Below are 13,999 nucleotides of genomic sequence, written 5' to 3'. Positions count from 1 at the left end.
GGTTGATACGCACCTACCTAAGTGGATGGAAGATAAGCAACAGGAAGAATGGCACAAAGAGATAATGCATGAACCAAAACACATTGTAGTGATGCGTTCGCACCCAACGATGTGACGATGCAGCCATCATCAGAAGTATAATCATCATGCCAACACCAGTCAAACCTGGAACTAATCAAATAGAAAATGGAATGATTAACTACAGTACTGACATATATCTATATCAAGTTTGTGATGTGTTAAATATTTACACAAGAAGAGAAAATTAATTTTTGACTGTAATATGCTTTATTAGTTCAATACAAATTTTGTGAAAAGTCTAACAATTATATGAACTGTTGATATAGAAATATCCATCAAATGTACTGGTTTGAAAATTAAGACATTGAATAGAACTCATTTTTCCTAAATTTTAAAAGAGAAACATTTCCTTGATTAGTTGATCTGATGGTTATTGGTTTTTAACTTCAGCTTTTATCCCCTACCATAAATAATGAAAATAAAACATAATTTCAGGCTTGAAGTAAATATTTTACACTCTTACTCAAAATATATAACTTCCTGTTATCAACTTCTACTCCCTTATTGAAGAAGCTCCCTGTATGTCCATGCAATGCTGAGGACTCATTCCATGTGAAATCAACACAGCCCACAACCTGACCAACTCTGCTTATCATGAAATTTGGGGAAGTAAAACTATGCATGGAACTTAGTAAGTATGAAAATTTTGAGTCTCGTGCATCTTGTAATTGTTAAATTATTCAAGGTCAAAGTTCGCATAAATTGCCCTTTTTGAGCCCGCTTAGCTATACTAAATGTGCTGTAACTCAGCCCCTATTTCACCTAGGAAAGTCAAATAAAGCTTATTGTACAGGGAATTGAACAACGAGCTTTCCAGTGATATATAACAAGCCTACCTTTGGATAAAAATATAATTTTGTCACGTGACCTTGACCTTTGACCTTGAATATCTCAAAACATGTCATCATCAAAAATTGTGAAAAATAATATATTTGGTCCCTCATGCCATACTCTAAAACATATTGAAAAAATCATTCTGGGACTGCAATGGAATCAGAAGATACATTACATGAACTATGACGAGTCAAAAGTCCCTTAACACCCCCTACAAAATGTAAAGGAGTTATCCTTTTGATGAAAGAAATAGGTTCTGCACAGGGAAATCACTAGCTGTATCTGTCAAGCGTAGGTCCGGCATATTGTTGACCGCCATATTGAATTCAACACAAAAATTTCAAAGGGAAATTTAATCTTCTCTATCAACTTTGCTGTTACTCGATGAGGAAGTAAATTAATTATAACATATAACCTGTGGTACAACAGCCTGTGAGGGCCAGAGCCTGCCTACCTAACAACTGCCAGCCCCACTCCCACCTGCCGAGGTGCGAGATCATCCAACCAGTTAGGGGGTGACTTGTGCTCAGAATAACAAACTCCCAGTTGTTCTTCTTGTTGTTGTAGGTTTTCGTGACCGGTAAGCTATTCATTTGTAGCTCCCCAATTTCTTCAAGCGAAATCTCAGAAGGAAAGTTGTTACACTTCTCCCACGAGATTCGAACCTACGCACACCCCATAGTTGGAGTCCAAATCATGACATCTTAGAACGTACAGCCTTGGTGCGGAATAATTATACCATATACTATATTGATGTGCAGGGTCTTCCTAACAAACTTTTTCATGAAAGGAAAAATTGACTCTTTGAATATTGTTTGATGCACTGGGTGAATCCCATAGACATCTACAAGGGAGGGAGGGGCAGTTGCTCTCTCTAATATTTAACAATGTTATACTTTTTTTTTAATTTGAAAGATGTTCAAGCCAATGAAAGTTTCAAGCAACGATGAGAAAGAGCATTATGTATGTAATTGGATGTGTCAGTGACAAATGGAGGTGTTTAAAACAGTTGTACCAACTGAACGAAGACTAACATTGTATGATATGATATTTTTGTAAGACTACAGAAGTTTCTTTCCAACGATGGACGAAACAGTGCTTCATATGCTACCTAATATTTGTGAATATATGTGCATTCAATTCACAAGCATGTGTGTAGTGAAAATTTTAGTTTACGAAGAGCATGTGAATGTGAACATGTGAAGTTTGGTTTTGTATGCCCAGTTATTTCAAGAGTACCTTATTTTTTTAAAAAAAAAAATCATATGATAAAATAACTTCATACATGAGAAAGTATAACATTTTTTCTTTGGTTTTATTAGAGCAATTTTTATTCTGCCGTCGAACAACGTCAACCACACAAAAGAAGACCAGCAGTGAATTTTTATATATAACTATCTAAGTATTCATACACTACAAAATACAGTATTAATATTTATTAAAGGCCCAGGCACCTGACGTCTGTGGTTTACAAACGATTCCGGAATACACAGATTAGTCAGCTTCCGGTGTGAATTTGTTGAGATATAAGACCAAACTTAGTGGTTACTTCACTGAGTACTTACGTCTTCGATGTAACTTCTTAGGTATTCAATTCACTTGGCGATAAACATGCTGAAAAACACAAACGGTGAACACTTAAGGGGAGTTGGGGGGAAAACACAAATCTTGCTGACACCGAGTTCGACGTCTTCAATCTTCTAATCCTCCTGTCGTTGGTTCATAATAAACATGTAGCCTCTCTTCTTTAGTAACATTTTCTGGTAGAGATACTGCACAGACCGATAGTTCACTCACAGTTTATTCTATAGACTCTATATCTCTTTCCGGCTGAGATCATGGCCATTAGTTCACTCACAGCTTGTTCTTTGCCCGCGAAACCAATAACCAATGTGATATGGGTCCTAACCGTATCAATGCTTGACTCGGACTGTCTTCTCTGCAACGCACCTCAAACGTTCCCTGCAAAAGACGTTACCGTCTCTTGCCACCCTTTTTTCCCCCAGCGAGGGCGGATCAACTTTTATAAGGGGTGCGTTAAGATCGGTTACAAAAGTAGAAATTGGAGTTCACTTTTTTCAACAAAGTTTTGTGGGAACTGATTGGGTTTCATCACAGAACTTGTTTCTCTAAAAGACCAATACTTGAGCCTGGATCACAAGGAACTGGATTTCCAGTAGGATGCCCTAGTTGGTGGTGGACTGGCTACCCATTTGCTAGTTTTCGCCTCACATGATACTTGTCACCATACATGTCGATAGACTTTTGTTCCCATAAGACATTGCGCAGAGCAGACAATCTGTAAATATGGACGAGCAATTTGAAGAATGTTGTAGGAGAATTACTGCTTTGTGCTTTTATTGTTGAAGTGCAAAGTGGCTGCTTTAAAGGAAAACTTTACCTAATTTGTAGTCCATCAGACTAATGAAAGTCAGTTGTATTTTAGATTATTTTTTTCTCTTTCATATAGCAATAGAAGTAGGAAGATAATTATGAATAAAAGAAAATGCTTTTCTTTCTTTTCTTCTTTAGTGGGCCATTCTACCACTTCTTGGTTTGGGACTCAAGCTTAACACCCTCTGAGATGTCAGAAATGTGCCACTTCGAATCTCTGAGTGGAAAATTCCATGTGCCTTTCCGAGGGTAGTCTGCCCATGTACCGTGCCACCATGCTCCAAACCATGGGCCGAGTGGAACATTTTCCATGCTCGGCTACAGCGGGGCTGAGCATGATGCTTGCCGGAGCTAACCAAAGAGACGTGGAATTACATCAGAGGGCAATGGGAGACGTAGTCGACGGAAAATTTCCACCCTAAAATCCTGCAGACTTCTGGCACAGAAATTCCGCACTTCAGTTCTATGTGTTTCGCTGTAGTGGGTGTTTCACGATTTCATTTCAATAGAAGCATACAACAGAAGTTCTGTTGCTGCATTTCTCTGCATTTTCCCATGTCTCAGTGGGCAATATGCTTTAATCAGTGGTTAAAGGTTAATTGATATGTAAGGATTGTTTTCTTACCTGATGTTAGCAACATGAAAACAGGATCCTGAAAAAAGAAAATGAACCATTTCAATAAATAAATAAAAATGATATGATATGAAAAGTGTATGGACAATAAACATGGCTTAATAATATTATAAGAGGTATGATTAGAGCCAAGACAATTCTCAGACAATATATGATATAGGTAGCCCCAAGGCTACAGGGAAAGTCAGTTGGACCCAGAGCACTAGGACCTGGCTATCAAGGAAAGCCTGTGTGAATGATCCTTTACAGATACTAATCCTTTTAAATATCTGAGTACAATTCCTTTGTTTATGTTTCCATATGTACGAGGTGTGGCTAGAAAGAAACCGGACTGTTGCTACACAATCTTTTATTGGTTATTTTGTACAATACGGACATTATCCCCTTCAAAGTACTTCCCTGAACTAACGATACACCGCTCCATACGAATCTTCCATTGCTGGTAGCAGTGCTGGAAACCATTTTCTGAAACCATGTTCATGTTTCTTTTCACAGATCCTACGGTCGTAAGTCTGGTTCCTTTCAGTGCTGATTTGATCTTTGGGAATAAAGAATGTCGCACGTAGTGATATCCGGCCAATAGGCTGGATGTTCTAACACTGGGATCCCATGCTTGGCCAAAAAAGTCTTGACTGACATTGGCATGTGGGCAAGAGCATTGTCCTGATGAAGAATCCATGACTGCTTTTCCACAAATCAGGTCGACGTCTTCTTATTCGCTCACGAAGGCTCGTCAGCACCGTAATTTAATAATGTTGGTTATTTTGCAATAGCTCGAATACTGAAGCGACGATCTTTTCGAATCAATTCACCAACATTTGCAATGTTTGATTCCGTTTTTGACGTGCAAGGCCGTCCAGGACGCGAGTCGTCCGCGATCACTTCTCGTCCCTCTCTAAACCTTTGAAACCACTCAAACACTTGCGTGCATGATAAACACTCATCTCCGAAAACTTCCTTCAACAAACCATAAGTTTCTGTGGCGGATTTTCCGAGTTTCATAAGAAACTTCAAATTGATATACACACTTTCACACTTAACATTTTTCCGACGGAGCACAGATGTACGGCTCACTACATCCAGAAACTACAGCGGAACTGAGAGCCGCGCACGCTGGAGAATCACACAGTTGAAAGGCAGGATATCACGTTACACACTCATGCACCGTTTGACCTTGACACGCTTGTCGTTTGTCGACAGCAACATCAATCCGGTTATTTTCTAGCCACACTATGTATGCATGTAAATGAATACAACCCGACTTTTAAGAGAAATAGTAGCTACCCTTTTTTTCTGGGAACAAAGGTTCTGGTACTCTTCAAGTTGTTTTGCTATTGTGGTCATTGAAAGATCTACTCAAACAATGTAGTATGTTCACAAAGGATCATGCAGCCATGTTGTTCCACTCACACAGACACACAAATTTACATTTATTTTGCTAAAAAATATATTAGTTTTAAAAAGGTGCGTATGGCGTACCATTGTGTACTGCCAGAAAAAAAAAACACTAACTACAACAATAATACAATAATAAAATTCTTTGCAATTTTCTGTTTACAAATAATTGTTTATAATATGTTTATCAACCAATCAGGAAGCAGTATCAGGTCTCATTCCTGCAGTATTTTCAGGTTTCAAATGTCAACAACAGTGTGTTAATCTGTCTTAACCCTTTAATGCGTGTCGGGACTTGCTCCATGACAGTTGGTTTCTGACTCTGCGAAACTGTGTGTCCCTGTTTTATGAGTAGTGTCTGCTACTCACAACAAATGAATCGTGCTGCTGTAAGTATATGCAAGGGAGCAGTAAACAACTTCTTAGACTTGCTTGGTTGGTTGGTTGATTTGGTGTTTTAAGTCCACTTTGTGCACAGTAAGGCTAATCGGGACTGGACCTACAGTTTAAAGTGGGATCGGAACCACTATGTGCCTCCACTGGGAATCGAACCTGGGACCCTTTGATTACAAGGCGACGACACTACCACTGCACAACTTCTTAGACCTAAGCGTTAGTAATTTAGCCATACTAACCACATTTAAATGCAGTGGTCTTCGATTTTAAAAAAAATGAGGTGTTAGAATAACTGTGAGTACCCCAGAATTTTTTACATCGTATTCTTAGCTCATACAAATGTGGTTATAAAACAATTTTGGCCAAATATAATCAGAAAGTTTGTCAGATTCTAATATCCTTTCTTTGATAAATTCAGGCACATAGCCAGGGGAGGGGCTGTGTAATTACCACAAAGGTGTAATTTAAATAGTGTATAGTGGTAATTAATTTTACTTTAGCAGGATTAAATAATAAGTTGTAATATACTGAGAAATCCATCTTCAGGGCTTTTACCCCCCACTTTTTCACCTTTAGAATGCAGCTGCTGATAAGGGATGTGCCCCTCTGAAATAAAATTCTGTCTACGGGCCTGGTTGGATTGGTTGGTTATGTTGCGTCATATGCATTTCTGTACTGTAGGTAACTGTGACAATTAAACATGGATGTATGCATGGGAGTCCGGAAGGGGAGGGGGCAAGGGAGGCCACGGCCCCCCTGGAAAATGAATGTGTACTTAAAAATTATATAATTCACACATAATTTCATTTCAATCACAGTAATTTATTTTAATTATTATAAATTTGTTGAAGAAACATGATAAATTCCGACTGAGACAGTGTTTTTTGAGGGGGCATCACTATTTTGGAGAGAAATATGTATCCTTTAACCCCCCTGGAAAAAAATGCCTTGCTTGCCTCTCCTTGGAAAAAATCCTGCGGACGTCCATGGACGTATGCAGTATTTTTTTCAGATGGGGGTAAACGAGGCATATTTTCCCATCGTAGTGGGACAATCCTTCAGTTTGAATATGTTTTTTCTACACCATTCTAATAATGAACAAATTACTGCGACTGAAATGAAATAATATGTGTTGAATATGTAATTTTGTTTTAAAAATTATTTTCCAGGATGTCTTCGCTCCCTTGTCCATGCAATTGAATAGATAAATGGTCAAACAAACATCCATAAGAGAATGGAGGACATTACGTTAATCCTTGGACTGCGAAGCATAATTAGCATTGCATTCACAAACTCTCCTCCCCATCCTCCCGCCTCCACTTTTCCTTTATGACATTGGTTTCGGGTCGTTCTGCCGAGAGAAAAATATTTCAATAATCATAATAAAATCGCCTTTATTGGAGCGGGCGTGTTTCGGCCTCTAAGGCCGTTCTTACAACAGACCCTTGTCTGGGAGATTAATACAATGGAATAAAGAGTATACATTGAGAAAAAAAATAATAATAATAAAAACATGAAAAGGATTATATATCAATACAAATAGGAACAATTAAATATATAGGTATATACGTGTATATGTATAAATAATGAAAAAGAAAAACAGATTTACCTATTAATTGTTGAACATAGGTATCTAATGTTTGTTGCTTTTGTTTTAGTACATATTCATATATATTCAGTAATCTGGAACAATGAAAAATATAATAATAATAATAATGAAGTGAAATGAAATAATGAAATTATAAGATTTATATGCACACAGTTGCCAAATGTTACAGTGCATATTTTTATGAATGAAAAGTTTCTCGTGATTAAGTATTTCGCTGCCTTGCCAGTAGATACTGTTTGAGGGAAGAGCACAGAAAAGGAACCTTGTATATTTCATCAGAGTTTGTCTCCACCTACCAAGTTCCTACAGCTCATTTCACGTTGCGAAAACATGTAACAGAAAGGGTTAAAAAGGAATAATCTATCCATCACTCTATTGATGTTCCACTAATGTATTGTTGCTATAAATAGAGTTGTGCGCATTGCTTTGTGAAAAACTGCCACAACAATACAGCAAGCAGTAACAAAACATGGTCGCTCTCTCTTGCAGTTGTGGTTGGCAACACACAAGCAAAGCTCATGACTCCTGGAATGAGGAAGAACCACAGAGGAACAAGGAACTTCTCATTCACTCCTAAGGAGCGAGCAGTTCACAGTTCCCAAGAGGGAATCATTCAAAAGGAATGACTCATTCACAAGCGACCCATCACTACTGGATGGTGAGTACTTAAGAGCATTTATCCTAATACTATTTTGCGATTTAATCAATAATTTATTGTATTTGTGTTCTTTTTATCTGTTCATTATTGTTGTTGTTGATTTACTTTATTTTACTTTGCACTTCTGCCACTTTTGGCTAATTGCGAAGATGAGGATGAATGGTGATATCGGGCCCGTATCTAGAATTGATCTCCAGGGGAGGCTCATGGGTTAGCAGGGGGAGCTTTGTAAACCAAGTCCATTTTTAAAAAAATTAACAGTATTAAATTAAGGTAAATTATGTGTGTGGGGGGGCTCATTAAATTATATAACATTTATAAATATCATATACTACACAAATACTACATTTTTTTACATCTATTAAAACATCTCTTGAAGTGTTAATTGACTGCTACTGAAATCACCCCTTATACACACTCCATACTACATTACAAGATACAGTGCGTACAGTATATTTCACCTCCGCCCAAGCAATGAAACTCCCCTTCCTTCCCAAAACTTGGGAGCTGTTGACCTTTGACACAGATGCAGAGTGAATTTGCATGATAACATCAAAGTCACAGATTTCTGTCTAAACGGAAGGTCGCAACAGGGACAGTGAAGGCACAGATAAAGAAGCTCCCCTATGAAAGAACTTTCTGAAGTCTAGAGAATATTCTAAATACTTGCAGCTACTTCTGCTCATAAACAAAATGAGCAAATAATAGATGCTGTTCATATTCTGTGGATTTATCCTTAAAGTTGTGAGCTGTCTACATTTTCACTCTTCACTGCAAACAAATTATGCAAAATAGTTTACCTAATGTCACGGGGAGGGGGGGGGGGGCTGATGGCAGTGCCAGGGGGAGCTAACCCCACCTGGCCCCTGCCTGGCTATGGGCCTGGGTGATATGATGAAACTGATGAAGGGAGACACAAGGACCACCGATGCCCATGCCAGAATTCGAACCCGGGACCCCTGGCATTGTAGCCTGGTGTGCTGACCACCCTGCCACGGAGGTCAGTGATCGGTTCAATAATATTAATTGTAACCAACTTACCTCTCCATCATGTGACGCCATGTTTATCTCAGGAAACTCGTGGTTATAATGGTGGCAAAAATTGACTGCATTCACCAAGTGAGATGCTGCATGTATCACTAGCATGGAAAAAATATAATGCAATTGAGAAATTGGTTTAATTTGTAATAAGAAATAATGAACATAATTTCATAACTGCTTGTTATTAGCAAATTATCATTGGCATATTCTGAAAATTTGACCTGGTTTGCCGCAACAATTTTTATTTCTTGTGTATATTTATTATGTATTAATTAGACATCACAGAAATAAAACATCAATACAGGGAGAATATTGTCTTCTGATTATCAAAGATGGAAATATAGCTCATCAATTCTCCTCAGTGTTATGACAAGTTACTCATGCAAGTTCTTGATTTGGGATTTATACCGATTTAAGTGATATGATCATGGATCCTACCCTACAAGGTGTTTCCCCATTCTCATTCAATATTTTGATTAGAAAGCAGGGAGTATACAGACCTAAGTTATTGAACTAAAAACCAACCCAAATGAAACATCTGAAGCCATTTCAAGTTATGTTAAGGATGTAATGTTTCATATTATTTAAAGTTATGTTAATTGCTGTATAATTGTTTGCCATTCCAGGTCATAATAAAAATATTTAGATAGTATTTTCATTAATATCTACACAATGGATTTAAGATTGGTGTTGCTTCATTGTAATTTCAAAGATTTGAACTGTTCAGAGTTTCATAAGTATGTTTTGACTAAACTGAAATTGAGAAAAATTGGCTACTCTACATGCCACCGAAAATGTATGTACAGGGTGAGTCATAAGTCTCCATACAAATGGTGAAAACGGTGACTAATGTTTATTTTTCCTTTTCAGGCAGGTGAACCAATGAAAAAGAGATGCCACTAACAAAGGGACCACAGAACCCAGGCCTGCTTTCGTCGGCGACGGAACCTGTCCTTCTGAATTTCTTGATAAGTTTGGCCATGGTGTCATGGGTTATTTGCGTTCTGTGGGTTGCATGGAATGTACGTTGTACATGACGGCTGGTACCACTCCCAGCCAACAGAATGATGTCAATCCGTTCTCCCTTTGTTAGTGGCATCTCTTTTCCATTGGTTCACCTGCCTGAAAAGGAAAAATAAACATTAGTCACCGTTTTCACCATTTGTATGGAGACTTATGACTCACCCTGTAGTAAGAAGCTTATTGTTTAGTACTGATTGAAAGTTTAGGAATTTTGTATTTGAGAAAAAAATTAAAAATCATTCTTCTTTAAAACTGAAAAATGTGTCAATTTTACATTATTTGCTAACATGTTCTCAAAATGTGTATTATTTAATGCAAATGTTTTATGTCTTATATTGCAACTTAAAGTTCTACATTTTGGGACAGCATGTCTTTTTCCCTTATAGTGATCTGGTACACCTAACTAAAATACTCATGGACACGTGAACAATCTTGAAAGATTTTCACTTGCCACAGTGATTTGAAACAAGGAGTGCACTGAAACTGAATATCCATTTCAACAACATAACACATTCAGAAAATGCAAATATTTTTTTAAAAAAATGATATGACACATTTTCTTAAAAGTAATTTAACCTTAGAACTCACCTGAGGCTGTTATAATAGTTCCAGCTACAACCATATGAATTACTTTAACTTTCTCGAGCCAAACTGTCAAAGCATTACGAGAAACTTGGGATAATAATTGATGCAACAATGTGTTTAGAGATCGGCACATGGGTAGCAACACCAGACAGCAACTTAGATTCAGAACAGCCGCTGTACCACGAGATATACACAGCCCTCTCTGAAAAATAGTAAATATTTGATAACTATGTTGTTATGAAATGTGTGGTATTACATTAAAAGATATTTTTTGACAAAATTACAAATATGAAAGCAGAAAGTGAATAGTCTTGTGACTAATGATGCTGCATAGACTCAACCCAAGCAACCAGAACCATTGGGCCATATAAAATTTTTATGTGGGAAAGGTTGGGTTTACATTGGTTGCCAAATTGACGTTGATCTTAGATTGGGCCAACAGTTGTTGCCAATGCTTGACCAACCATGGACAAGTGGGTCAAAATCAGTTTTAAAAACAAAGTTCTCCTGTTAAGACAACTTTCAAGAGTATGCTGTAAATTCTAGAGTGCAAAATAAGTGACATGTATCAGTGTTTCTTTTCGAATATTTCAGTCACAGCACATGCTGAAAATATAATATATTTTAATGAAAATATAAATTATTCTTAACTTGTAGTCACTCACGAGTCCTTTGTCAGCTGCCATGGATGAAACATGTGTTGGGAATTGCTTATTGTTTGTCTCTTTAACTGTAGTAGAACAAGAACATTCTTACAGGTATTCTTGTGAAGGTGATTAAACAATGTTATGTGCAGACTAAATTCCATGAAAGGTGGAAAACTAAGTAAACTCTAGAAAGCTTTTGTGATACCACTTGAAGGTACCTTGAAAACAATGATACCATATGAATTAGAAAGAGCTGTGTATTTTTTTTTTTATTTTAAGCAATAATTTGTACTATACTTTATATTTGGCCTCACAATGAATTATATATATATATATATATATCAGAAAACAAACCTATCTATCCTTTAGTTTCCAGTATGTTGGCCCAATGTAAAACCATACATTGACCCAATGTAAAAACCATGCATTGGGCCAATGTTGGAACCATGGCCAAAATTACCATTGCCCAACGGTATGTTCTTACGTTCTGCCAACCATTTTCAGTACGGTTACGTCAATGTTGGGCCAACCACTTTTGCTTACTTGGGATTCAAATTCTTGTTAGACTGTTGTACACTGTAAGATCATGCCAGAAATTATAATTTTGAAAAGAAACTGTAAATAGTATATTCGCTTCCAAAATTAAGAAGCCATTGCAACAATAATGTGAGGCATGTCCAGAAAGTAGTGCCCGCAAAATGAAAGAAGTTACAATTAGTTGAACATTTTACTCTGAAAGTACATATCTTGAGCTATTTTTCTACACTGGTATTCATGTCATTGAGGCACTTACTATACAAGGAGAATTTTTTTTGTATACTCTCGTCATGCAGTTCTGCTACCAGCCCATTGGTGGATGCACAGTGGCGTATACTGCAGTGGCGATTCCTCCATGTAGGAAGTGAGGAACTTCCTACAGTTTCATTTATACGTATTTCCAGTTTTCTACTTTTTAAGAGTTTAATGAGCGTTATAAAATGTTGAGCGCAATCAAGGTTCGCTACTCGATTGTCAAGAGTCAATGTGCTAGCTATCACCCACTCGTTCCAGATCTGTTGCCCAAAGACGACCAACTGTCTTTGCCTGCCGCTGAGGAACCTTTCTCATCATCCTACAGGCTGATGGGTGAGAGGCAGTGCAAGGGAGGGTGGGAGTATGCAGGGGGTTGCCCAGTTATACGGTCCACGAGGAAGGTCCCGTGGGTTCCTCAACAGTGATGCCAACTCTAGCATAATGGTTCTAAACCTAGCAAAATTTGAACTTCGTTGGCACCTAGCACTCTTGTGTTTGGAATAATGGAAAATCCAGTATCATCTCAAAAACGGGCGTCCCTGGGGAAAAAGAGAAATTGAATTCTAATGAAGATATTTTGAGGAAATATTTATTTTTAACAAAATCTTCAGATCTTGTTTGTACTTCTCTAGCGGACTTGTTTCAAACAAAAGGAAGTATGCCGACCAAGGGACAATCTTTTACAGGCCCTGATCCATCCTCTTGTTTTCATATTTTCTTTATCCTCCCCGATTTAACAAGGGAGGAACATTTCATAAAAGGAAATCGGTAGAAAGAGTTAGAGGTCACAAATAAAACAAATGGACGCCGTTACCAGTCATGGAATTTTCTTCAACTTTTTTCAAACCCTATGCTAAACCCATTTTATTGAATGGTCGAAATTCCTAATGTTGCTTAACTACAATAAATAATCAATAATGCAGTTCACAACTCCAAAATAGCAAAATATAATTGAACTTGAAACTACTACAGTCATCAGAAAATAATGACAATAAATTAATAATAATTGTATAATAATAATAATAAACCCTAGCATAATTTATGAGTTGAAACAGCACCTTTTCTTATCAGGAGGTTGATATTGGTAAAACTGTTCTCAATCCACACACAACAGGCATGGAGGGCCTGCAACTAACATTACAAATGCAATGGCTAGTAGAAGGTGCAAGTGATACATGTGACTGTGTAATTGAACATATTTTTGAAAACTTTCCTCGGTCTGTTTACCATAACTTCATACACCCTAAAAATTCCACAAGTTGCCACTGGTATACTGGGTAAAAAACCTGGGCTATCGCACCATTGTGTTTGAATGTACACAAATTTGTAGGTGGGAGTATTTTTTTTTTAAGTTCATTTGGGGTGGGGGGTTGTTGAAGTGATGTGACATTGTGATTAAAAATATATATCTCATAAATAAAATATGGAAATGTACACTATGTCAGTAAGGAAAGAATTTCAAGAATATCATTCTCATTTGCATAAATAAGAGGCCAATATTGTGAAATATTTATGTAGGCCTATATACAAGAATAAATATAAAACTTCTACCTACCTATTTTCACGATTTGAAGTTTATGGCCTCCTTGTTGGCGCAGTGATAATGTCGTTGAATTCAAACTAAAGGGTCCCAGGTTCGATACATGGTAGTTTGAATACCACTTTAACTGTAGGTCTGATCCCCATTAGCTTATCTGTGCATAAAGTGGACATAAAAGAAAAATCCACAACGATTTGGAGCTTATCCTCATACGTAAGTCGAATAGACAGCTTGTTAATTATGTCCCTCATTTCAGTTCACTATACAACACAGCACATATCATTCACAAAAATACAATCCACTCATATCACTACTGTATTCACATGCTGCCTCCAAATAAATTCCACGCACCAAGGAACCCTGAAAGACC

At 37.3% G+C, this 13,999-nt stretch overlaps 1 protein-coding gene across 1 annotated transcript in view; it reads right to left on the bottom strand.

Moving 5' to 3' along the window:
• Positions 1–13,999, bottom strand: part of LOC146002545 (NADPH oxidase 4-like) — a 94,271-nt gene that overhangs the window by 41,170 nt on the left and 39,102 nt on the right. The window contains exons 3-6 of the mRNA XM_083140470.1: positions 10,654–10,852; positions 9,043–9,140; positions 3,935–3,962; positions 18–171 (exon numbers count right to left, since the gene is read on the bottom strand). Coding sequence (XP_082996596.1) covers positions 18–171; positions 3,935–3,962; positions 9,043–9,140; positions 10,654–10,852 — 479 coding nt within the window. The remainder of the gene's footprint in view (positions 1–17; positions 172–3,934; positions 3,963–9,042; positions 9,141–10,653; positions 10,853–13,999) is intronic.

Source organism: Lepisma saccharinum, chromosome 18 (genome assembly GCF_977018435.1).
Source record: "Lepisma saccharinum chromosome 18, izLepSacc3.1, whole genome shotgun sequence".
NCBI lineage: Eukaryota > Metazoa > Arthropoda > Insecta > Zygentoma > Lepismatidae > Lepisma > Lepisma saccharinum.
Note: the sequence above shows the minus strand (reverse complement) of the source record. Positions and strands in the feature narration are given on the sequence as shown.